The sequence below is a fragment of the Oryctolagus cuniculus genome, chromosome 1 (genome assembly GCF_051225735.1).
Source record: "Oryctolagus cuniculus isolate XC-2025 breed Fujian yellow rabbit chromosome 1, ASM5122573v1, whole genome shotgun sequence".
NCBI lineage: Eukaryota > Metazoa > Chordata > Mammalia > Lagomorpha > Leporidae > Oryctolagus > Oryctolagus cuniculus.
This window is the reverse complement of record NC_142867.1, coordinates 97822017-97850008: the sequence shown is the minus strand read 5'-3', so window position 1 is coordinate 97850008 and position 27992 is coordinate 97822017. Positions and strand designations below refer to the sequence as shown.

The window sequence follows — 27992 nt, the reverse complement described above, 5'->3', positions numbered from 1 at the left end:
AGCACTCCCGGCCCCAACCCGGGCTCGGCCGCTTCCTGTCAGAGAAAGTGGCTGGGGACCAGGATGGAAATCCGCCTCTGCGCTCTGCGGCATCTGTGGCGTCACGTGGGCGTGGCTTCGGCTAGAAGAAGGGAGGGACCACGGCCGCGAGCCTGACAGTTAACGCCACTCACACTTGGGGAAGCGCTAACGGGACAGCGGTGCAAGCCAATCGCAGCCAGTTCTCTGGAGGCAGGGAGTCTGGGGTGGAGACTTCAGAGACTGCAGTTGCAGGTGGGTGAGCTCCGGGGTCTGAGGGAGGAGTGGGGTGGCAGCGCCTTAGTACTTGGGGATGAGCTGGGCTTATGTGACAGAAAAGCGGACCCCCTTGGCTTCAGCTGCTTTTGTTGCTCCTTCGTGTCTGGGTCCAGGGGGAGGTCTCCGCGGCTAGAAGGAGACTGCCGCGGTGGCCCCTGGAGTTGTGCAGTGCTGCGGCCTTGAATCGACTCCTTTCCTCCCTCCCCCCGCCACCATGTCCCCACCCGCCGTCCCCATCAGCCCAAGACCCATCCTGACCCAGGCCACTCTCTGCCTCTAGAAGCTGCCCACCCTGACACCTGCCCTAGCACAGGGCTCCGTCCCCAAGTTCGAGGCTGCCAGCGAGCAGCTAAGCTGATGCTGACTGTCTTCGGGGCGTTGGAGAGACCCAAGTGCTGCTTTGCGGTCTCCAAACCTGGGTTAGAGCCTTAGAATCTCTCTAAAACGAGATTCTGTTGTTGGGGCATCACTGTTCCCATCATAGCACACTGGTCCTTGCTCTGACAGCTACAGAACCGGGTAAATAACCAGCGGCCTTTCAGACTTGGTGCCTTTGCACAGTTTCTCAGACTTTACGAGTGGTCTTAGTGATGTATGTCTCTGTGTGTATAGTTCTGTGTACACTTCTGGTGACTGTTCTATGGGAGCCCGCGGGACCAACGTCCCCTGCAGGTTTTGGTCTATGGGAAAGTGTCTCTGCAGTGAAAGTAGTCAAATGCCTAACTTGGTATTAGATTAAGTGCCAGAAAGTGAGATTCAGCCGACTCCCGACTTCCTTTGGCTGCCAGGAACTATCAGGAAAAGGTCGACAAGAGTAACCAACACAATTGTCAGTTATGTCTGTCTTAAGAAGGATTCTGTTTTATTTTTCTCTGTATATTTTTCCATGAACTTTTCCTGTTATTCCCCTTGGAATCTTTGCAATTTGATGGGACTTTGGAAACACATACATACACCCTCCAAGGACAGCAAAATGAATTACTTGATATGTCAATTTAGCTAATACTTATACAAGCCTAGGTAAGGTACCATATTTAAGATCTACTTAACCACCTGCAGGGAGCTTACAATCTCCAAGGCAAGTGAAGGATACACATAAAAAACCTACAATAAAGCAAAATATAAAGATAATATAAAGTTAAAAGGTACTCTACATGGATCAGCAATAATCATAATTCAGTTTTCCATTTTTAACTATGTAAGCATTGTATCATAACTTTTGCTTTCCTTTTAAAATGTTCTTTTTTCTGATTTTGGTATATTTTGTGTTTCTAAAACATACCTAGGTATATTATCTTAAAACTGTTCTCTGTGGTGGTTATTATTACTGATGGAAAAACTGAGCTCAGAAACAGAATTTGTATATTTATGTAAATGCAGGTTAAGGAATTTCTATTCCATTCTTTTACCATTGAGCTGGACATCAGCGCTAAGGGGCCTAGTATTCAGGCAGATAGTGTAGTGGTTACTTTTACTTGTTTGGTCTGCCTAGAATATTCTATCCTTCCACCATCATATTTATTATTTCTCTGTATCAGGCTCAAATGTTGTACCAACAGAATTTTCCTGCCCACTCAATCTAACATAGCTCACTCTGACTGCTCCCCACCCTCAGCCCCAAACCTGGGACACTAATGAGTACTCTATATAGGTTGATTTAATCCCTTTCCATATTTACTTTTTAAAATCTTACTTGTCCTTCAAGGCTTAGCTTAAACCTTATCTTCTCTTAAGGGCTATTCCAGAGCACTTTGTTAACAATATTGTTTCTACAATTCACTGGGCCATTATCCTAGTACTGCCTTATGATAGCTTATCATACTGAATTATATACTTACCTTGTATATGATTACCTTGCAAATTAGAATGTATACTACTTGAGAAGGAATTTCATATAGACCTTAACTGTTCCAAACATTATGAATAAATGCTACAAAATTACTTTTATGATAGATTTTATTCTCACCACAGTAATACTGATTTTTATATTTTGTCTGTCTTTTTATCCTTACTTCTTTACAAGAATTATAAATATGTAATTAATGACTTCCTACCTATATTCAATAAGCCAAAAATTTTCTTAAAATATTTTTATTACATTGTCCAGGGGGAGAAAAGTAACATTAGAGAGGCTTACCCAGTTAGTGAGTGATGGTGTTCTTTCTTGATTCTAATCTGGGGATTCTTGCCAGGACTCTAAGAGACTTGTTTTCTATTTCTAGTTTTTTGTGACTTTGAGTAAATCACATTACCTCTCCTAAGTATTAATTTAATGCAAAACTATGAAGTCATCTCTAGGAATAAGTGATTTTTATGTAGTATTTACTAGCTCTTCATTGGGTCACAAATTTTATTCTATCTCTAACCTTTTTTTTCCAAGACTTCATAAATAGCTCCATAATTCTCCTAGCAACTGATGATTCTTCTCCTTCACTCCCTATATCCAACCCATCCCCAAATCATGTTGGTTCTATTTATAAAATACAGCTAAATTTATCTATTCTTTTCATCACCATTGTTAACACTGACATCTAAATCCTCATCTGAAATAAATAGTTTCCTAGCCTGCACAAAAAGAGAAGCATTGCCTTCCAATATCTGTCCTCCATGCTGTAAGCACAACCTATCTTCAGAGCTAAATCTGGAAATCCATTCTCCTAATCACTATGATAATATTGCCTCCTAATTAGACTGAGAGGAAGAGCCCAGCAAGATAGGGACTTGAAGAGTGGTGTGGCACAGAAACTAAGAGCTGAGTGTTTCAAGAATGAGGAGCTAGTTAGCTGTGAATATTCCTGAGAGGTAAAACAAGATGAGGAAAGAGAAGCGAACATTTTGACTTCCAGATAGCAATGCGAAAATATTGACAATTTTATAGGATATAAAATTTAATAGGATAAAAGAACTTCATAAACAGACATGATGCTACCACAGAGTGTTCTTTAAAGTTTTTCTGGGCTATGAAGTAGAAATGGGATCACAAGGTCAAAGGAGAGGTTTTTGTTTAAACGTGTATGGTGATGGGAAATGTCCAGGAGAGTAGGTAAAATTATTAATGTGGGAAGGGAGGGGTAGTGGTGTACAAACCGGTCTGCATGTGTTTATCACTCTAAAATGCACTTCAGAGTGGAGGACCTGGTCTGTGTTGTTTTCATCTGTGTCCTAGTATCTGGAACAATGTCTGCTAGCTCACAAACTTTTTTTTAACATTGGCTGAATAAAAAAATAAATTCTACTCTTACCTTCTTCTAGTACATTCCTCCTATATCTGATAGAAATACTTTTCTAAAAAATCAGAACATGTCAGTGTTCAATTTAAAGTCATCAGTGGATCCTGTTACACTTAGAATAAAATCCCAGTTCTTTGTGACCTTAGAATCCTACATGAGTTAGCACCTTTGGCAGCCTTGTCTCCTGACACTTGCTCTCATGAATTACACTGCAGCCACAACGGCTGTCTTTAATTTCCTAACTGAAGGACTCCTTTCTCACTTTAGGACTTCATACAATAGACTTTTAAAAGTTCATGAAAATTTTGTGAATTTTTTATTTTTTAATTTTTAATTACTTTTTAACATATTTAATGTGTTTTATAGATACAGTTCAAAGAACAAAATGATATTCCCTTCCTCCCTCCCTTCCTCTCTCCTTCCTAACCTCCATCCTCCTCCCTTTCTTCTGTTTTTTTTTTTTAGTTTCTGAAATAGCATATTTTAAATTTATATTACGATAAAAAGGCTTAATATTTTGCCAAATAAAAAGTTTAACAAATGAAAAGCAAAAAGATCCTAATTTAAGGAGACTGTAGACAATGGCTATAACCAATAATTGAATGGAACTCCACTTTTTTCCATGAACTTTTTGAAGCCCTGTTGTACATGATTGTGCTCGCCAACCCCATCTCCATCATTCATGTCTCAAATGTCAACTCAGAAAGGCTTTCCCAAATGTAATAAATAGCAGGAAGGGCTCTGAAGCCACATACCTGGGCTCATATCCTGGCTCCTGGCTTACTTGCTGTGTGGCCTTAGAAACTTACATTCTGGAAACCTCATTTTCCCTTTCTATAACTTATGGATAATAATAGTCTCTGCTTTATACAGTTGTTTGGAAGAGTAAAAGAGTATCCAAAGCATGTAGGACAGAATCTGGCACATAGACAGTACTGTATAAGTGTTCACTAATAACTATTATTATTACCTGAAGTTGAGCACCTCCCACTGTTCAATTTCATTTCCATTCACCAGTCCTATTTATAGCAACTTGTAATTTTATCAGTTATTGTCAGTCTTCCTCACTAGATGCTAAACCCAAAAAGATCAGGAATTATGTTTGCTTGTTATTCTCCATGTTATCTCTAGAGCCAAATTCAGGGCCTGTCGTATAGTTAGCACACATAATACATTTATTGAATAGGTCAGAAGTTATGCTGTATATTGAAATGTCACTGTCCAAACTCCTAATCCCAGAAAACCCAATGAAATCAGTGCCCAGATCAGTCAAAGCATAGCTTTAGTTTACTATTCTACTTCTGGCAAGTCATATATGATTTTCTTTGCCTTATTTTATACCAAAGGCTTTATTCTCATACTTTTATTAATTCAATAATTTATATCAAGTTTTAATGGAAGATATTTTTTAAAAAGAGAGAATAGTTATAGAAATTGATTCAGTGTTTTGGATAGAAAGATGTTTCATTGTAACTTACATGTGATCTGATGAAATACTATTTTATGTACTACTAGGAAAGAAAAAAATGCCAATTTATGGGACAATTTTTTTTTTAAGAATTATTTATTTGGAGTCAGTGCCATGGCTCAATAGGCTAATCCTTTACCTGCGGCGCCTGCACACCGGGTTCTATTCCCAATCGGGGCACCAGATTCTGTCCTGGTTGCTCCTCTTCCAGTCCAGCTCTCTGCTGTGGCCCAGGAGTGCAGTGGACGATGGCCCAAGTCCTTGGGCCCTGCACCCACATGGGAGACCAGGAGAAGCACCTGGCTCCTAGCTTCGGTTCAGCGCGGTGGGCTGGCCGCAGCATGCTGGCTGCAGCGGCCATTGGGGGGTGAACCAACGGAAAAGGAAGCTTTTTCTCTCTCCCTCTCTCTCTCTCTCTCTCTCTCTCACTGTCTACTCTGCCTGTCAAAAAAAAAAAAGAAAAGAATTATTATATTTGAAAGGCAGAGTTACAGAGAGGAAGAGGCAGAGAGACGTAGATATTTTCCATCCATTGGCTTACTCCCCAAATTGCTGCATCATCCAGAGCTGGGCTGATCTGAAGCCAGGAGCCTGGAGCTTCTTCCGGGTCTCTGATGTGGGTGCAAGGGCCCAAGGATGTGGGCCATCTTCTGCTAGTTTCCCAGGCATATTAACAGGGAGTTGGATCAAAAGTGAAGCATCTGGGACTAGAACCGGTACCCACATGGGATGCCAGCACTGCAGGTGGTAGCTTTACGTACTACGTCACTACACTGGCCTCAGTACAACACTTTTTCATTGCGATTTTTCATTTTTAAGAAACAATCATATAGCACCCTTGTACACATATAATAGGAAAAATGTAAGTTAAATTAATTGACTGACATGCTCCTAAGTGTCTTCCTTTTTCCATTGGTTCACACCCCAAATGGCTATTTTGGCCAGTGCTGCGCTGATCTGAAGTCAGGAGCCAGGTGCTTCTTCCTGGTCTCCCGTGCAGGTGCAGGGCCCAAGCACTTGCACCAGCCTCCACTGTACTCCCAGGCCACAGCAGAGAGCTGGACTGGAAGAGGGGCAACTGGGACTGAATCCGGTGCCCCGACCGGGACTAGAACCTGGGGTGCCGGCACCGCAGGCGGAGGATTAGCCTAGTGAGCCGCGCACCGGCCCTGATATATGATTTCTTAAGCAAGTGTCCATTATGATCTCCAGGGTTTTCTTCCAAGATATTTTGCAAAATTAATACACATGTACTGACAAATTTGTCATGACTGCTACCCACCCAAATTTATTATAATATGTCTGTCAATTTCAGGTATGTGTGCAAAAATTTGTCCTAACACCCATGGAATATCATAATCAAATTTGAAGAGTATTTGGAAAAATATGATTGCCTTACAAATGCTTTTCCAGGAACTGAGAATTGTTTAACAATACTGGTTTTAATTGTTACTATTTATATATCACTTGATAATATTAATTTAATGTTCATAATATCATTAAATATCATAATAATTCAGTGAGATAATTGTGTTCATCCTATAGATGAGGAAGCCAAAACTTCCAAATGCTGAAGTAGGAGTCACTAGTGAATGATGGGCTAGTTAGGATCCTCTTGCTTTGTTATTTGCAAAATGTACTTATACAAAGAGAGCTTTTTTCAAACCAAATATAAGAAATGGAAAATTTCAGCTTAATTGTCATTCTGTATAGAGTACACATTAGAGTATACATGTCAAGTTTTATTTTTTAATTACTTTTTTTAAAAGTTTTATTTATTTATTTGAAAGTCAGAGTTACACAGAGAGAGGAGAGGCAGAGAGAGAGAGAGAGAGAGAGAGAGAGAGAGAAAGGGATGGATGGAGAGGTCTTCCATCCTCTGGTTCACTCCCCAATTGGCCACAGCTGCTGGATCTGCGCAGATCCGAAGGCAGGAGCCAGGAACTTCTGGGTCTCCCATGTGGGTGCAGAGGCCCAAGGACTTGGGCCATCTTCTACTGCTTACCCAGGCCATAGCAGAGAGCTTGATCGGAAGTGGAGCAGCCAGGTCTTGAACCGGCACCCATATGGGATGCTGGCACTTCAGGCTGGGGTTTTAACCTGCTGAGCCATAGCACTGGCCCCAATTATATACTTTTTGTTTGGTTGGTTGGTTGGTTTTGTTTGTTTGTTTGTTTTTTATTTGACAGATAGAGTTAGTGAGAGAGAGAGACAGACAGAAAGGTCTTCCTTCCATTGGTTCACCCCCCAAATGGCTGCTACGGCCAGTGCTTCACCGATCCGAAGCCAGGAGCCAAGTGCTTCCTCCTGGTCTCCCATGCGGGTGCAGAGGCCCAAGCACTTGGGCCATCCTCCACTGCCCTCCGGTGCCACAGCAGAGAACTGGACTGGAAGAAGAGCAACTGGGACTAGAACCCAGTGCCTATATGGGATGCCGGTGCCACAGGTGGAGGATTAACCAAGTGAAACATGGTGCCGGCCCCAGTATTTGTTTTTAATGATAATACAATTAATTAAGGGTTTTGGTTGGGTTTTCTGAAATTGTTTTTCTCCATACCAATATCATTATGCATAAATATAGTTTTATCATCTTAAATCTTTGATTTGGGTACCTATTTGCTCTTTTTTTCTCTTCTCTACTTTTTAATTTTTTATTTATTTGAGCAGTAGAGAGTTAGAGACACAGACAGAGCTCCCGTTCTTTGGTATTCTTCACTCCCCAGATGTCTACAACAGCTAAGATAGTACCAAGCAGAAACCAGGAACCAGGAACTCAATTTGGGTCTCCCACATGGATTTCTGGGGTCCTAGTACTTGAACCATCACCTGCTGTCTTCCTGGGTGCTCATTAGCAGTAAGTAGAACTGAGAGTGGAGCAGGGACTGCATCCCAGGCACTCTAATATGAAATGCAGGCATCCTGGCCAGCAGATTTACCCAGTAGTTCAAGCACTCATTCTACTTATTTTTAAATGCTGAGGAATCATTTAAAACAAAAATAGAATGATGTTTTCATTATATTTCCTAAGCATTTTGAGCAAGAGCAAAACTAGAATATCAAAATAGTTTTTAAATTAAATTGACCTTTTCATTTTTATTTGGGTACAATTTATATATATATATGTACATATATATATATACAGTTGTATATATATATATATATGTATACACACACACACATACACACACACACATATATATATATACAGTTGCAAAGATAGTATACAGTTCTCATGTAGCTTTGCCCATTTTCCCAATGGTCATGTCCTATATAATTATTATCACTTTGGTAGTGTAGATTTTTGGTATGTTGGTACATGTGATTATGTAGTCCCACGTCATTTTCTCACACATGTGGATTCCTATAGCTCTCACCAACATCAAGATACAGTTCGCTATAGATCACTATAAATGTCTCTCTTGTTCATACCCACTGCCCTTCTCGCATCCTCCACCATCCTCAATCCCTAGAAACCACTAACCTGTTTTGCATGTCTATAATTTTGGCATTTCAAGAATGTTATATATGTTATTATGTGGGACCATATAACATGTAACTCAGTTGGCTGTTTTTAACTCATCACAATGCCATTGAAATTCCTCTAGGTCGTTATGTGTATTAATAGTATGTTCCATATTAAAGGTGAGTAGTGTTTCATGGATGTGCCACAGTCACCTATTGAGAAACATTTGGGTTGTTTTCAGTTTTTGACCATACAAATGAAGCTGTTGTGGAACAGCATGTACAAGATTTTGTGCATATTTAAGTTTTCATTTCTCTAGAATAAATGCCCAGGAGTATGATTATTGGATAATGTACTAGCATATTCATTTTTAAGAAATTGCCTCGACAGGCATTTGATGCAGGATTTAAAATGCCATTTGGATGTCCAAACCCCATATCTGAGTGCCCATATCTGTTGTCCTGGCTACTTCAATTCAGATCTAGCTTCCTGCCAATGCACACCCTGGGAAGCAGTTTGTGATGGCTCAAGCACTTGGGTCCCTGCCACCCATGCTGGAGCCATGGGTAGGTTTCCTAGCTCCCTTTAGGGTCTGGCCCAACCCTGCCTGTTGTGGGCATTTGGAAAGTGAACCAACATATTGAAGCTCTTTCTCTTCTACCTTTCTGTCTCTCTGCCCCTCTCTCAGTTTTTCAATTAAATTAAAATTTATAAACTGCCCAACTATTTCCACCAGCTATATATGGGTGATCCAATATCTCTGCAGCCTTTCAAGCCTTTGATATTACTATTTTTTTTTAATTTTAGCTACTCTTATAGGTGAGTAGTGATATTTCTTTGTGATCTTAATTTGTTTTGGTCCTAATAATTGCATCTTTTCTTCTGAGTTTCCCACATGGATAGCAGGGACCCAGGCCTGCTCTTCCCAAGCCATTCTCAGGGAGCTGGATAGGAAGTGAGGCAACTGGGACATGAACCAGCACCCATTTGGGATGTCAGTGTTATAGGTGGCAGCTTTACCTGCTATGCCACACCACTGTCCACCTTTTACCCATTTTTAAATGAGATTGTTTTGTTTTTATACTGGTGAGTTTTGAGAGTTCTCTGCATGTTCTACATTTATGCAACTTGTTTTACAGATATGTTGTCTTGGGTTGTAGCTTATCTGTTCATCCTCTTAACAAGATTTTTCACCGAAGAAAAAAATTTAATCCTGATGAAACCCATCATATTGTTTTTCTTTTATGAATTCTGCTTTTGATGTCATGTCTAAGAGCTCATTGACTAATAGTGATCATGATAACAAAGATTTTCTCTTGGATTTTCTTCTAAACATTTATATTTTATGTTTTTCATTTAAATTTGTGATCCATTTGAGTTAACTTTGGTCGGATGTATATTTAGATCAAGGTTTATTGTTTTGTCTGTGTATATCTATTTCCTTCAGCACTGCTTTTTGAAAAGATTTTTTTCCTCAGTTGAATTACATTTGCACCTTTGTCAAAAGTGATTGGCTATACTTGTGTGAGGGTATATCTCCATTCCCCATATTCTATTCCACTGATGTATGTGTCCATCCTTTTGCTGATATCACAGTTTTGATTACTGTAGCTGATAAATCTTAAAGTGAATAGATTAACTATGCCCATAGTATTATTTTTTTCAAAATTGTGTTATATTTTCTAGTTTCTTTACCACTCCATCTAATTTTTATAATAACCTCATCTGTATCTACCAAAAAAAAAAAAAAAAAAACTCTTGCTGGGATTTTGATAGGAGTTATATTATACCTGTATATCAACATGAGAGTAAGTGACTTCTTTACTATGATGAATTGTCCCTTTCACAGACGTGGCATGTCTAGCCATTTGTTTAGGTCTTTTTTATTTTTTTGTTGGTATTTTGTAGTTCTCATTATATAAGTCCTATTCATGTTTTGATTTATCCTATTTCCTTGCTGCCTTTTTTTAAGCTGTTGTATTACAATTTGCTTCCATGTGTTCATTGCTATAGAAATACCATTGATTTTTGTGCTTTGCTCTTCTGTCATATAAACTCTCATTCTGCGAGTTTTTTTGGTAGATTTCTTGGGATTTTCTTATAAACTACCTTGACATCTGCAAATAGAGACAGTTTTGTTTCTTCTTTTCCCCTATATATGCCTTTTATTGAATTGTCTTGCTTTAGTGTACTGGCTGAGCTTCTAGTACCATGAAGAAAGGATATCTGGGGCAGGCCCATTTGATACAGTGGTTAAGTTACTCTTTGGAAAGTCCGTATCCCATATCCAAGTGCCTTGTCTGAGTCCTGGCTTCTCCACTTCAGCTACCTGTTAATGCACATCCCAGAAGGCAGCAGATGATAGCTCAAGCACTTGGGACTCTGTCACCCACATGGGAGACCTGGAAGCAGTTTTCGCCTGGCCCAGCCCTGGCAAACTGGGGCACTGGGGAGTGAACTAGCACCTGAGAGATCTCTATCTTTCTCTCTCCAACTCAAAGAAAACGAAAAATAATTTTTTAAAAAAGAAATGAACATCCTTGGTTATTTTCTTTCTCATAATAATATAATAATGATAATCCTTTATCATTTAATATAATGTTGGCCACAGGTTTTTTCCTGCATACTCTTTACCAACTTAGGGGAGAACTTCTCCCTCTAGTCCTTTGTTGCTAGAAGTTTTTCATAGGGATGCTTCTTGCATTCTGTCAATTTTTTTCTGTGTCAATTAATATGACCCTGTAATTTTTATTCTTCAGCTTGCTAATATATATGATTCATATTCTAACGTTGAACAAGCTTTACATTTTGGATAAACTTACTTGGTTACAGTGTATAATTCCTTTTATATATTACTTAATTCCTTTTGGTAATTTTTAAAAGAATTTTTACATCTATATTCATGAGAGCTTTTTATTTGTGGCTGTAGAATTTGTTGTTGTTGTTTTAGTTTATTTGAGAGTTTTGGCTTTATCTAGAGCACCACAGTAATACTGGCTTCATCACATTATAGCCTACAATGTGTGGAATTCTAGACTTTCTATTGCACCTTTACAAATACAAGTGAGTGAAAAGCACTATTTTTTGGTGGTGTTCAGCTTTCCTGGTCTTGTGAGTAAAGAACAAGTTTTTTTCGTGGGTTTCGTTATGTGTGTGCCCACCAGTGCTTCAGGATTGCCTGCTTCTTCAGTTTCTAGTCTCTATCAGGTAAAAAGAAAACCCTAGGAACTAACCAGAGTCATTTGTTCTGCATGTCCCAGGGTCGTTCAAAGGAGTCTGCTTTGTTTTCTCTTTTTTTTTTTTTTTATGGAGGTTATATTTATAAAAATTGAAAACTGTGGACCAGTACCTTGTACATCCTACCATTTACATTCAATAAATATTAACTAGTATTGCCATATATATCTTTTTTTGTTAAGGACGATCTTGAAGGACAAGTATTTGACATTGTGCTTAAGATACTATTTGGGACACTCAAATCCCACTTCAGAATGCTGGGTCTCAGCTCCAGTTCTACTCCAGATTCCAGATCCTGCTAATGTACACTCTGGAAAACAGCTGAATGCCATGAGTTATTTAGGTCCCTGCTGTCTCCCACGAGAGACCAAGGTTGAGTTCCCAGATTTCAGCTTCAGCCTGGTCCAGTCCTGGCTATTACAAACATTTAGAGAGTGAACCAGAGAATGGTAGATCTCTATTTGTCTGTCTGCTTCTTTCTCTACCTCTCTCTTCCTTTCAAATAAAATAAAATTAACATTTTTAAAAAGATCTTAAATTGTCATGGTAACTTTGGGCCCATACATTTATGATTGGATCTTATGAGCACTAAATTTACTTTTTGGGCTTTTATTTGATATTAAAATTGAGTGTTAAAATTGTATTAAAAAGAACATGGACTTTGAGTGAAACAAGCATATGTCTATTAGTTCTGTGTTCCTAGGCAGATTATTGAATCTGAACCTCCAATTGCTATATTGGAAAAAGTCATTAGTAATACTAATCATAAAGGATTATTATAAGCATTGAATGAGATCTCTACAAAATACTTACTATTAATCCTGATACCTCTGGCTTCTTATATTATTAAACAGCTATAAAAGTTTAGAATTTCTACCCATTTGTTAGCCTATGTTTACTTGTTGACAGAAATGGGAGTTTAACTTTATACCATTGTTCTCCAATTTATTGGTTTAAAGTAAAAAAAAAAAGCTTTGTGATATGAATATATATACTGAATTAATTTCTTGAACTTTATTTGAGGCAGAGAGACAGATCCACAGATAATGCCACATCTGCTGGTTCACTCTCAAATGCCTGAAACAGCCAGGACTAGGTCAGAGTGGCAACTGGGAGCTCAGAATCCAACCCAGGTCTCCCACGTGGGTGGCAGTAGCCCAATTACATGAACCAATACTCCCAGACTCTGCATTATTGGCAGAGGCAGGCATCAAATCCACACATTTCTGTATGGGACACAAGTATCTTAAATAGCATCTGAACTATTAATCCAAATGCCTGCCCTGCACATACCAACATTAGATGTTGTAAGAATTTCCCACTTTTCTCCTCAGTGTCTTAATATGCTCAAGATTTTTCCTAAAACAAAGCATGATGTTTCCCACGTCTACATGCTCTTTAATCCCCCCACCTTGCTGAACTTCTTAAAATAATTTATTCAAATTGTGCCCACTGTGTTGTCTTTAATTTATAATCCATTCTCTCCCCACTGTAACAATAAATCATCAGTGACTTCTTTTCATCCATTACCTTACCTAATCTTTCAATACGGTGTAATAAAAAAAAAAACTATATTGTTCATCTAACCAGTCAGACCTTCAGATTACTTCAGCCACAGCTGTCATCTGACTATGGCATATGAAAGCCCCCAAGCAGGAACCGTTAGCAAAACTCTTAAGCCACTAAGTTTTGGCATGATGTCAAGGCAATAAAAAGCAGAACAGAAATGGACTAGGCAATTAATGTTCCCTATTAGCCCTAAATCCCAGTCATCTTTTCTGTTTCCCACTTCTTTGCTTTGGGTGTTGCAACTTTTATGTCTGTAGCTGAAATTTGCAGTTAGAGAAATTCATAATTATCTGGTGATTAACCATCTTGAATTCCTAACTTCATATTTAAAAAGCTTTTCTTAATAAAGTTATTGGGCCGGCGCAACAGCTCACTAGGCTAATCCTCCGCCTTGCGGCACCGGCACACCGGGTTCTAGTCCCGGTCGGGGCGCCGGATTCTGTCCCGGTTGCCCCTCTTCCAGTCCAGCTCTCTGCTGTGGCCAGGGAGTGCAGTGGAGGATGGCCCAAGTACTTGGGCCCTGCACCCCATGGGAGACCAGGAGAAGCACCTGGCTCCTGCCATCGGATCAGCGCGGTGCACTGGCCGCAGCGCGCCGGCCGCGGCGGCCATTGGAGTGTGAACCAACGGCAAAGGAAGACCTTTCTCTCTGTCTCTCTCTCTCACTATCCACTCTGCCTGTCAAAAAAATAAAAATAAAAAAATAAAGTTATTGGCTTTTCTCCTTCCTGCATTCAAATAGGCCGAGTTGGACCAGTGCTTGCCACTTTCTTCCTGGCTAATGGCCATGACTACCTAATACAACATAACAATGATCTTTTTCACCTAATTATTTTTAAAAGTATAATTTTGGAAAACATATAGTCTATGATTCTAGTTCAACATATTAACAGCTGTTTTGCTACCAAAAGAAAATTGATTATAGGAGAATGGGTGATTTGGGAATTTGTTCAAATAATAACTAGAAATATTACTTCTTATGTGAGACAGTAAGATCAGTTTTGTAGTGAGATCTTTTATGAGCAATGTATTTGTACAACTTATAGTTTGTGATTCAACACTATTATGTAGCCTTGAGTGTTAGACCTTAATAATATGATTTTTATTCTAATGAGCTAAACATTCATGTAAATTAAAGAGATTTATTATTAAATGTAATGCAAGCAAATCTTTAGAACAAGATTTACTATATTATGATTGTTCTTCATATTTTTGTAAAATTGTCACTAACAGGGCAAATTCTGGAGTTTAAGTTTTTCATTAGGTCTCTACTATTTGGTGATTTTTTTTTTCCCCTCTAGTTCTAAGAACAGATGAAACTGGCTATGGATAATTCATATGATTTCAACCAGCGAACCTCATGCAATGGAATTCCATCTGAGAAGAAAAACAACTTACTTGTGTCAGAAGATCATGGCCAGAAAATTTTAAGTGTACTACAGAATTTTAGAGAACAAAATATCTTTTATGATTTCAAAATAATCATGAAGGATGAAATAATTCCTTGTCATCGTTGTGTGTTAGCAGCATGCAGTGACTTTTTCAGGTACTTTACCTTGTCTGTGCCTCATATTTTATAATATGTTTTATAAGTACACACAATTTGCCCCCACAGCAGTATGACAGTAATTTTTAGTTCTTAAAGAAAAATCAATTGGAACCAGCAATAGCAACTTTGAAGCAGCATAATTTTTTAAAAGATTTATTTTATTTATTAGATAGAGAGGGAGAGGATGAGGGAAAGGGAGAGGGAGAGGGAGAGGGAGAGCAAGAGAATCTTCCATCCACTGGTTCACTCCCCAAATGGCCGCAATGGCTGGAGCTGAGCCAATCTGACGTCAGGAGCCAGGAGCTTCCTCTAGTTTTCCCACTTGGGTGCAGGGGCCCAAGAACTTGGGCCATCTTCTGCTGGGAAGCAGCATAATTTAAAACTGCACTTTTAAAGGCATGAGTCTCCCTAGACAATCATTTCCCAAAGTTCCATGGAACATTAGTCCTTTGAAATATTCTAGAGGAAAAATTGCTTTTGATCAGTGATTAGCTTTGCTGAAGGTGGGGTGTGGTGTCTGTACACTATATCATTTTAGAAAAAGAAGAACAAGTTGGACAAAATGCAAAAAAGAGTTTCAAAGAAAATAAGGTGGAGAGAAAATTTCAGTTAGGTACTGTACCTATTTAATATCAAAGGAGGAGGAACTCTAACCCAGATAATTTTTAAATTTCTCTCTTCTTTGACAAAGATATGTGTATGGTAAGGTAAATTTCTATAGCTAAAAATATTTCTTTAGAGCATTCAACTGTTCTGATGCTAAAGAACTTTCTTAATATAATTTAATTTCCCTTGTAGATCACCCTATAGGAAATGCTCTAGTGATGACACTGCAAGAATCCACCATGATCCAGCAAGTTTCAGATCCTACAAATTTAAAGGTCAAACACAAGACCTAATAATGCTATGGTAATTATACCAAGCTGATACCATCTTGTGAGCACGCTTGATCAGTAGACAGACAAGCCTACCTTCATGTCTCACAGGCCTTCAGTCCCCATAGTCATACTGCAATGGACCTAAATCCTAATTGCAGTATTTTGCATTATATTCAATATTGGAAGCAATTTTACATTGAAGGAAACTTGTTTTGAATCTCTAGTAATAAACTTGATAAAAACAGATAAATTCAAGTTAATTTATACTGGTTTTAATCCATAATTTAACCTCTATTGTTCTACCAAGATCTAATTATAACTTACCTTTGTTGACAATAGAATATTTCTTATACATTGGATTTCAATAAACCAACATTTGTTGATATTTACTACCTACTCAAAACCTGCCTCTGTAGGATTTCTTACATTGAATTTAGGAGCATTTGCTCAGTGTTGTACCGCAGTTTACTGGTGATACTTCAGCTACAACAGTCTTGAACTAGTTGTTTGCCTAATGAAACTATTCTTTTGTTGTCAGATAGTCTTATTCTCCTTTGAAATCCCTTTGGATCTTAAGTGTTTTTATACTCTGCCACTATCATATTCTACTTGTATCATACTTCCTCTTTTCTAAACTGATTTTTCTTCCATGTAAATCTTTCCTTCTCCTTTACCCTTCATGTCACCTCTTCTTCACAGCAAGCTATGCAATCTAATGTTTAAGGACTTGGTCTCTTAAGGTATATTCTCTAAATCTAAACACAACTCTACCATTTATTAGATATATGACCTTAGGTAAGTTACTTTACCTCTTTAGGCTACAGTTTCCTTGTCTATTAAAAAAAAGGCTAATAAATAAAAAAACTAACTCATAGGTCATTATGAAGGGCAAATGAAATAATTTATAAGTAATGATTAGCACAGTGCCCACTACATTTAATTAATATTAGCTACTATGAATATTAATAGTATTTCCTAATATAGCAAAAATGGAAATAATCTAGTGTGAATAAATAGCTGGATTTTGCTATAATGTTTTCATGCTGATAAGAGGTTCATGTGGCAGTTGGATTTGTAGACTTCTTGTTAAAGTTATTTTTAATTAATTGTATATGTACATAGTTTTTGCCCATAATAATTTGTTCAGCATAATCCTAGTTTTTTATTGGTCTGCTTTTAATTTTCAAAATTATTGTTAAAACAATGTTATTTTCTACTTGTTTTAAAGAAAAAATGGCATATCCTTTATTATCAATAGTAGTTTAGCAAATGAGTACACAGTTCACATAAAAGATATATAAATGTGGTTAGAATTTGACAAATTACATTCTTTTATGATAACTTCACTAATTTATTATATAAAATTCAGTCATTGGATAACTGGAAGGAAAATGTAAAATAAAATGTTAGAAAAGTACACAATGCATGATAAATATCCATTACTTTGTTATTTGGACAATGAAAATTATGATGGCTATATAAAATCAGTCACTGGAGATAAAACTTAAAAGATATCAAACGTATTAACTGCTTTATTATAAGATAAATTTAAAATAGATACTAACTGGATACTTTAAAGATGAAGTATAGAAATATGAACTTATATGTGCCTTCTCAAAATGTGGAAACTAATGATAAACTAAAAATACATAAATCCGATAGAAAACATTTGTTTTCTTGAAATAATAACACTAACAGCTAACACTTTATATTAGTTCACTTATTTGTTCCTTCCAACAATCCACTGAGATACTACCAGTATCCCCATTTTCAGGTGAAGAAGTTGAAGCACAATAAAACATTTCCCCAGGGTCACACAATTAATAACTGGCAGAGGCTAGATTCCTACCCAGCTTGTCAGTTCTAAAAAACCATACTCTTAATATTATGCAAAACTAACTGTAGATGCATTAATAATCTAATTGCCATCACAGGTTAATATTTTTAAATTGATATACATAACTGAAAATCCCTGCATAAGGTATCAAGTGTAATAATTTTCATAACTGCATTTGTTTTATTTTATATTAAGAAGTACTGAATAGCTGTGGGAAGGCACCTTATCATTCTTTTCTTGTGAAAGTATTTTTTATTCGATAAGCACCTCATTATTCAGGTGATCTGTGCTGTTGTAATCAATCTGGTTACCTTCTGGAGGAAACTCTGTTAGGTAAAAATTTTTCCCCCCAGAGTACTTGGGCATCTAGTGACCTTACTTACAAAGATGTCCTGAACAAATACTGGCATAAATATAAACCATTATTAACCAGAACCAACAGTAAAATACATTTTAGCCCATGCCCACACATTTTCCAGATAATCTATATTGTTGTTTACACTGAGCCAACGAAACTCCCTATTGTTTAGATTCTTTTAACTTTACTATGTGGGGATAAAATAGAACTTATTATGAAGAATTTTGAAACTAATTTCATTCAAAATTGAGGGTATATCGCTGTCTTCAAGGGCTGTTACTTATTTTTTGCCACTTGGCCTTGGTGTAATATACTGCTATTCTATGGTTTCATGAAATTATATTCCCTTCTCCCCAAGATGCTGGATGAAAAGTGGTTTTTTTCAGATGTGTGTCTTATGTGGTAGATTCATTGGAAACATCTGGCATCTCACTGTGCTCCATCTTTCATATTGCATTAGTGTCAAATCTAACATGAATTTGGAAAACATCTTAAATCCTAAACCCCAAAGCATTATATTTTGCATAATTTTAGCAGCATAGTTTATACTAATTAACCCATAAAGAAATTCTGCCATTAGAGAAATCTTTCCCTAGTTTTATGGATAATATATAAGAACAGATTAGTATATAAAATGTTTATTTTATAGTTTTATATTGAGCTAGTTGCTATACCTCAACTATAATATGTATATATATTTATTTTTAATATGGAAGTTATCTATTGGCAGTAAATAATATGGCATATTATTATACACATTAGGATAATTTATTAGAATGCTATTAAAATACAATTTTATGAATATGTTTTTAAATTAAGGGTAAAGGAAACTGCTTGAGGGTACTATTGAAAATAATTATGGAATAAAATATTCCTGTTTACTTGTTCTTTTGTGTTCTTTATTTTTACAGGGCTATGTTTGAAGTAAACATGAAAGAAAGAGATGACGGAAGTGTTACCATTACTAACTTATCCTCCAAAGCAGTGAAAGCATTTCTTGATTATGCCTATACTGGAAAAACAAAAATAACGGATGATAATGTGGAAATGTTCTTCCAGTTGTCATCATTTCTTCAAGTTTCCTTCCTATCCAAAGCTTGCAGTGACTTTTTAATAAAAAGTATTAATCTTGTCAATTGTTTACAGTTATTATCTATATCAGATAGCTATGGCTCTACTCGTCTGTTTAATCATGCATTGTACTTTGTACAACATCACTTTTCTTTATTATTTAAATCCAGTGATTTCTTAGAGATGAATTTTGGAGTACTGCAAAAATGTCTGGAATCAGATGAATTAAATGTTCCTGAAGAAGAAACTGTACTGAAGGTTGTCCTTAGCTGGACTAAGCATAACTTAGAATCAAGGCAAAAACATCTGCCTCATTTGATTAAAAAAGTAAGATTACACCAGTTATCTGAGGAGACACTTCAAGACTGTCTGCTCAATGAAGAGTGTTTGCTCAAAAGCACAAACTGTTTTGACATAATCACGGATGCAATTAAGTGTGTGCAAGGTTCTAGTGGCCTTTTTCCTGATGCTCGACCATCCACAACTGAAAAATACATATTCATTCATAAAACTGAGGAGAATGGAGAAAATCAATATACGTTTTGCTATAATATTAAAACTGATTCATGGAAAATACTGCCACAATCACACCTGATTGATTTGCCAGGATCTAGTCTGTCTAGTTATGGAGAGAAAATATTCTTGACAGGTGGTTGCAAAGGGAAGTGTTGTAGAAAGGTTCGACTTCACATTGCTGAGTCCTATCATGATGCCACCGATCAGACTTGGTGCTACTGTCCAGTCAAAAATGATTTCTTTTTGGTATCAACTATGAAAACACCAAGAACAATGCATACATCAGTTATGGCTCTCAATAGATTATTTGTCATAGGTGGAAAGACTAGAGGTTCTCAGGACATTAAAAGTCTCTTAGATGTTGAATCTTATAACCCTCTTTCCAAAGAATGGATATCTGTTAGCCCATTACCCAGAGGCATATACTATCCAGAAGCAAGTGCATGCCAAAATGTGATTTATGTTCTTGGATCAGAAGTAGAGATTACAGATGCATTTAACCCATCACTAGATTGCTTCTTTAAATATAATGCTATAACTGATCAGTGGTCTGAACTAGTAGCAGAGTTTGGGCAGTTTTTTCATGCAACATTAATTAAAGCTGTCCCAGTAAACTGCACACTATATATATGTGACCTTTCCACCTATAAGGTTTATAGTTTTTGTCCAGATACTTGTGTTTGGAAGGGTGAGGGGTCTTTTGAATGTGCAGGCTTTAATGCAGGTGCAATTGGAATTGAAGATAAAATTTATATATTAGGCGGTGATTATGCACCAGATGAAATCACAGATGAAGTGCAGGTCTACCACAGCAGCAGGTCTGAGTGGGAAGAAGTTTCACCAATGCCAAGAGCCTTAACTGAATTTTACTGCCAAGTGATTCAGTTTAATAAATACAGGGATCCGTGGTTTTCTAATCATTTCTAATACTAGTATGTTAGAATGTGCTTAGTCATTCTAAAATTATTCCAGTTCTAGTAACCTACAGTAAATTTGTTTACCATAGAATTGGTAAAAAGGTCTTTACAGCTTAATAAAGTGTTCCTGCTATTAGAAAATCACTATGTATGTTTATTGTATATGAATAAACAGTTCCCAGAAACTTTAAAATATGAAGTACATTTTACCAAAAACTATATTGAATTTAATTTAGCCTTGGAGAATCCAGAATATTTAGTGTTTCAATGTCTAAGTAAAAGTCATTCATCAGCTTTCGACACTTTGCTTTTTAACATACTTTATCCATGAAAGACTAATAAAAACAAATCAATATTTCACATATTCTGTATAGATGGGGGAAATCTTGGAATAAAAATGTGTATGCTCTATATTATATGAAGTGAAAAATCAATTAGAAATAGGTGAGAATCCTACCTTCTTACTACAGGGGAAGAGTTGCTGAATTCATTTCTTTTATGATCATTACTTTATCATTTTGGGGTAAGAAATTTTTCTAAAATGCAATATATGTATTTCCTTAGTCTTCTAAACAGCACAGTAAATGTAATTTAGTTTTTTTTTATGATGCAACTCTTCATTAAGAGCATAATGTACCATGTTATAATGCCCTAATGCCAGTGGCATTTACTTAATGTTTGTAAAATTGCTGATTCTATTAGTTTTTACTATCAGTTAGTTTCAATTTCTAGCAGAATTATCTCCTAGTTTCTGGCTCAAGCTTAATAAGTTAATATTCTAGATTTAATGAGTAGTTCTAAATTAAACCCGGCCTGAGTTTTATTGTTACATAAGTATAAACCATTGAGTGTACTACATTTTTGAATTCTGGGATGTAAACCTAAAGTACATATTCTGTTTCCTTGCCAGGTTCCAGTATAATTGAGGATGTAGAAAAATTTGACCTTTAGATAGGTAGACCATTATCAGTATATTTCTTAAACTTTGTCCAAATTGAGCTACAACAAAAAATTTCTAGGATTTATAGTGCCACATCAATGTTCTATGGTGATATATCCCAATTATAAACATCATATTAGTTCACTACTTCAGTTAAATTACAGTGAGTTACCTTCTAAATTAAAGAGAAAATGACTGGGCTTTTAGTATTGACAGTATTCACACCTCGCATTTGTTTAGATGTTTAGCCTTTAACCCAAACAATGAAAGAACATGGATTATCCTTGTTCTCAGCTAGATGATCCTGCCTGGCAAGAGAGTATGTTTCTTTAATAAGTTTAAAATATGTAGATGTTTTAAGACCCCTGATTTATATCTCAGGTAATACATACGTGGTGGTTCTCTAGAACCAAAATTAGCTTCCTATAATCCCTAACAAATGTTAATCTACATTAAATGTATTTATTCTTAAGTATGTTCCTAAGTGGAAATATGAGGGGTCTTCACAAAGTTCATGAAAAATGCATGTTATTAAACGTCTATGCATGGGTTTCAAAATGTTTTGCACCAAAGCAAATTTACCTTTTAATTCCATTTTCCATGAACTTTTGGAAGTACCCTCATGCATCTCCATGAAGATCCTTTTATTTTACTATATAATATATGCAATCATAAGTTTCAATTTTTCAAAATTAAATAGAATATGAGAGTACATTTTCATGCATTCCAAATTCAGAGATCATATCTAACCAAATGACAGTAGCATGAAGATTATTGTGTAGAATTGATGGACTTCCTATACAAGCACATGAGTTGACTCTGTCCTTCCCTCTGTGTGTTGTGTATTTAAAAAGAAAGTTCTTTAGAGGCTCTTACGTGTGAATATTACTTTGGAGGCAAATGAGAGAATGAACATAACACAGGGAGTGATATACATGTGGATTTACTGAACTGTTAAGTATATATAGGATATATTTAAAATAAATATCATTTTAATCACTGGCTCTAGGAATTGCTCATCTGTTCCAAAAACAGAACTAAAGCAAACTCGAATCCCTCCCTGATACTGTTTCATCTTGATTTCCTCCATTATTCTCATTGATTATTGATTTATGATAGTATTTCTATAAATGTCTAGCTATCAAGGCCTGGGTGGCTCCTTCTGCAGCTGATTAAATATAAAGCAGAGGTTTTCTGCCTTAGTTCCTACAATTCCTGTACTTGCTACTTAATGATTTTCACATATTGTCATTCCTTTACATCTGCATCTTTGTGTGCTTCACCTGTTACTACTACAAGAAAACAATTCAGTCTAATCAGAAAACCCCGAACTCTTCCCTTTTTTACTGTTTTTTGTTTGTTTGTTTGTTTGTTTTTATTTCCTGTTACAGCAGCAGTCTGTGCTGGGCTTGGTTCCATTAACTAATCACTCTAATTCTGCATCTTTTTGTAAAGGTGGTACTTTCATTTAATCTGTCTGCCTTACTGAGAAATAGTATCATCTTCAGAATCCTCAAGGAACCCAACAACACAGACCAAAAGAGGCTATCTCCTCTGATCTTGCCCACTATGTGGCTTCACTGTTTAATCCCACCCATCATTCTGGTCTCACACGCCATTCCGGATTTCTGACTTGAAAATCTCAGGGATCCCTCAACTCCATTCTCAGTGCCTCCAGAAGGAGCTCCTTTCCTGTCTGTAAGATTAGGTAAGAGAAAATCACCTCCTAGGCCTCTTAGTCTTTTTTTGTTGAAGTCTGTTTTCATTTCATTAAATCCTTCAACCAATGCTATAATGTAAGAAACAAAATAATTGTGTTCATTATTCAGATTGCTGTCTTTCCTGTGGAAAAATTGTTTAACATTTCTAAGTCCATTATTATCATTTTTCTTCATTACATGTGGATTATGAATGCAAAAATATTTTAATATTGTAATGTCTTCTAATATTGAAAGTAGTTGTATATGGCATTAGTAAATATAGAAAATGATTAAACTTATGAAATCAATTCAAAGTTAATGGACATTCCTTGAGTGACCCAAAAACGAGTTAGATTGTGAAGCACCTTTTGTTCATCTAAAGCCTTTGAGACTGAGTAGTATGAAGAATATATGTGTAATCAAAATTAACTATATTCCCATAATACTCAGCTCTGGTAGTGCGTGAGAAAGAAATCTTTATCACAGCAATATTCATTACATGTTACCTTGAGAGTTAGAATATTATTTGACAGTGACCATATACTGTAATATGATTCCATTTTCCCCATATACAAAGATAAGCAATTGACTTAAGTGTTCAGTGTTCATGGCTTAAAGGCATGCCTTTGAAAATCAGAGTCAAGCACAGAAGGACATATCTGTTTACACTTTGGTATTTGGAAGCAATAAATGCTTTAATGATTAAATATATAAATATATATACAATGCATGTTACTTAAAATCATTTTTAGTGTTCTGGAAACTCATGTGTAGAATTAAAGTATAAGTCTCAAAAATTTCTTCTGAGGGACAGACAGCTCCAGAGGACAACCTAGAAACAAGGGCTGGAATTTATAGAAAGCAGAGTTTTATTTAGTTTAAGAAACAACTTTACCACACTTTATAAAGTCATGCTTTAAAATAAGATGACTTATCAAAGACTGGCATGTGGCAGAGTATTATTAACATAATAATTTCCCTCACTTGATGCAAAACCAAAGATTTTTACATTCTATTTACAAAGTTTAATCTCAACCATTTTCTGGTATACTGCTAATTGCTTCCTCCAACTTATTTAGAATTTTAGGCATTCTAAGAAACTCAATTTCAATGATTCTGAATATTCAGAATTTCTAAACAGGACTTGAGTTTTGAAACTACATAATAGGAGCATTTTCATTCAAAGGAATTTCTTTATTCACTCAGGAAAAGTTTTAAATGGTGCTGACATTCCAAATGAGCTGCTAATTGGCCTTTTTCCTTCTGTTTGCCCTAAGTACATGTTTGTTTTTTAGTAAATAAAATCCAAAATATCTAAAATTTTGTCCTGAATGATTGTTCTTATTCCCTTGCAAATGTCATTATATAGCCAAATGTATAGATTTTAATTAAGTATTATTTAATTTGAAGAATATATCTTCAAAGTTTAGGTGTGGTTTATTTTGTTTGAATTTCTGAGAGAGAGCCAGACAAAGAGCTTTTTGCTCTTCCATTTGCTGTTTTGCTTCCCAAATGCCTGGAAGCTGGGAACACAATCCAGGTCTCCCATAAGAGTGGCAGGAACCAAACTACTTGAGTGATTCCGGCTACATCCCAGGATCTGTATTAGCAGGAAGCTCGAGTTAGGAGCCAGAGGCAGGAATCAAACCCAGGCATTTTATGTGGGATGTGGGCTTCTTAGACTCTAGGCTAAATGCCTTCCTTTAGATGTATTTACAAATGACATTTGATGACACTATGATATTTGACCAAATTTAATATCAAAATAGTTTAGTCACAAGATGTTATGCACTTATCAAAAATAATTTCTAAATCCTACACTCATATGCAAATTCAAAAACATTGGAATCTAATGCAGCTTCCAACCTAGTATAGAAAGTCCCTCTAGATTCTAATACATAAACTTGACAAATGATATATTTTTCTTTCTATTTTGGCAAAAAAATGGTTACTCTCTCCATTTTTTGACAGTTCTATGAGAAAGTTCTTTACAGTGAGGACAATTCTGCCTCCCTGTAATAACTTCCAGTCCTGGATGCTAGGTTACTATCTGTACATGCCAGATGTCTCATTTTCCTTCATGTTCAAATGCTTCGCATTTTAACATCTTCCACAAGGGCTGGAGTTACACTCTTTCTCCTTGTACAGTTCCTTCACAGAATTTCAGTTCTATCATTTTGGGGGGCATTGAGCCTGATCAGCATTGCAATCTGTATCATTTATGACTCTTGCTTCATTATCCATTCCCAGTGTACCTGGTAACTTAACCAGACATCTCATTCCACCACCTAGCACTCTAGCTTTCATAAATTCCACTCAGGGTAGAGTTCTCTGTGTCTTCCTCCTCTTCCCTCCCCTATCAACATAATCAAACATTATTTTGCATGTAAAAGCATAATTTTAATAAGTTGTTCATTGGGTATGTTTTTCAGAATTCTATTTTTGTGCTCCAAAAAGTTACAGAAGATAGAAATAAACCTTGGTAGTAAATGGGAGTGAAACCAGACATGACCCCCTAAAATTTATACAAAAATGTGGCCCTTTAAAATCCCCCAGAAGTGCTATCTGGGGTGCCACATATGCTACCGGAATTTGGGGTGCCATACGATTTCACCATATGCTTATTAATAAATCCCCAATATTAATAAGCCTGAGAGGGTTGTTGCCTAATATTTAGAGAAGAATTCTAAATACCGGCACAGATAAACAAGACAGCATGATACATTTTAGGCTTTATTTAGTGCGAGAGGTATTTAGGAAAGTGAAGGCTTTAGTTCAGGTTGGAGAGAGGGGAAAGTCTGGAAACTAGGGTAGCATCCATACCACTCAGCAGGCCAAAGCCATGTGCAGCAAGCACCTTGAGCTGCCATCCGCCACTTATCACCGGCAGCAAAGCAGAGAGCAGTTTAGGACGCTCCTTGCCTTTTTATATATTTTCCACAGGGGAGTGGCTTGTGTGCAGGTGGGCGCTCAGGTATGGTCAGGTAGAGCCTGATGTCGCATGGGGGCCTGGTGAGGGTATCAGGTAGGATGTGAGGTCACACAGGGGAGTGGCGAAGGTATCAGGTAGGGCGTGAAGTCGCACAGGGGCGTGGCAAAGGCGTGGTCTTCCAGCTCACAAACCTGATCATTTTTAGCCTACTTCAGGAGGACAATTTTCTCACATATCAATAGACCAGACTAATGGTAATAATAAACTAAATTTAAAGATTCATCTGAATCCAGTTGTTAAGAGTATGATATTTTCATTTTTTAAAAAGGGCCATAGTTAAATAACTCTATGAGTCAGGCAGTTTTGTTCATTTCACCAACTTTGACAACATGCCTAATCATAAAGATCTAATGAGGGCAACAAGTTATGTTATTAGTCTCAAGGGTAATAAGCTTGTTGAAATGACTTAAAGTTTAGTCTTCTGTTAATGAGTATCACTTTCTATGAATATTTCTTTACATGTCTGTCTTCTTCATTTAACAGAAAGTACATATGGTAAGGATCTATATTCATGATTTCTAGATGCAGCAATTATCACAGTGTCTGTCATCTACTTAAGATCCCATAAACTGATATTCAGCTGAGCAAATATGTGAAGCAAAAGATAGATGTTATAGTTGTATTGTTATTGAATGGGTTTAAGTTTAATACATCTGTACTTTTGGCAAACTTTTCATGTACAAAGGAAATTATTTTGTTAGAATTTTATAATTTAGAATGCTACCATATTGTATGTTAGTTATCTGTTAAAATACATGTTAATTATTTTTGCAATATTTTATGTCTTGCTTATAATCAAAGATTGAGAAAATTGCTTTTGATTGTTTATACAACTAACTTCAGGGGGTTTAATTTGGTATATGAAAAAGTTAATCAGAAACATTTTTGAGAGTGAAGTTGCATTATACAGTGTATTGTCCACTTTTGGAGAGCATGTACAGTAGATTGGTTGCTTACTGAAAGTAAAATTGTAGATTTGAAATAACTTATTCATCCAATTTTTAAGTGCTTTAGAATCATTTATTTTCAGAAGTTTAATGATAATATTTGTGGGGTTTTTTAAAGCAATAATGGATACAATTATGACTGCAAGTTTCATTATTACACATGCAGCCCTCATTTCTCCTATAAGAGTCTAATTCCTTCAGTGAAGTTCTTCCCACCTGGAAGAGGGAGGAGAGGGCTCTATGTCCTATCAACATAGGAAACTTAACTTCACTTCTCCATTTAAGGAATGTGGATTTTTGCCATATGCTATGAAAAGTCAAATCAGCATTTTTGCAGGTCCATAGTAACCAATTAACGTGTAGTAAAACATTTCAATCTGTAAAATAATTAATTTATTAAAAATGTATCAGAAAAATATATATTGTCTGTATTTCTTGTTATTAGAAATAAAAGCAATAGAGAGAGATGGATTTCAAGACTCTTGTTTTCTTGCCTCTTCCTTCTCAGATGTCTTGCATTCCTGAGTGACTCTGTTGGATCTCAGAACCACTGAGGGTATGATGGTAGAGGTGGGGAGATTCCCAGAAGGGGATTCTGTAGCTGGAACATATCCAGCAATAAAGCCCTTACACTGGACAGCCTGTTCTGAAAGGAATAGAGTAACAGCCACAGTCTTCAGGGGAGTCACAAGTGTGGAGAAACGTCCCATAACTAAGCTAAGAAAGAACAGTCCATGGCCATGACCCACAGATGATAGCAGCAGAAGCTAACCAAAGGCCCAGAGCCAGGAACTGGGCAACCCGCTTCACCAAGCACACTTCCTACCATTTATACCCAGATGCTTCATGGTGTAATCTAATCAATATAAAATACTGAACTACCAAAGGCACCCAAAGTCTGAGAAACAAAGCAGTACTATGAAAGATCCTTTTTAGTGTTTGCTTTGGACAGATGCCCTCTTTGTTCCAGGCCTTGTAATTTCTCCACTTTCTCTCTATTTTATTTATTTATTTATTTTTATT

The 27992-nt window shown here is 36.5% G+C and overlaps 1 protein-coding gene across 2 annotated transcripts; it reads left to right on the top strand.

Moving 5' to 3' along the window:
- Position 1: 1 nt before the first annotated feature.
- Positions 2–27440, top strand: KBTBD3 (kelch repeat and BTB domain containing 3). 2 transcript variants are annotated; one of them, XM_008261949.5, is made up of 4 exons: positions 21–273; positions 14566–14810; positions 15612–15722; positions 18798–27440. In XM_008261949.5, exons 2-4 carry the CDS (start codon positions 14578–14580, stop codon positions 20398–20400), a joined length of 1947 nt encoding a protein of 648 aa, XP_008260171.2. In that variant the 5' UTR covers positions 21–273; positions 14566–14577; the 3' UTR covers positions 20401–27440. The 2 variants fall into 2 exon arrangements, with proteins under 2 accessions (XP_002708561.2, XP_008260171.2); XM_002708515.6 differs by lacking the exon at positions 15612–15722 and having other exon boundaries at positions 2–273.
- Positions 27441–27992: the final 552 nt, after the last annotated feature.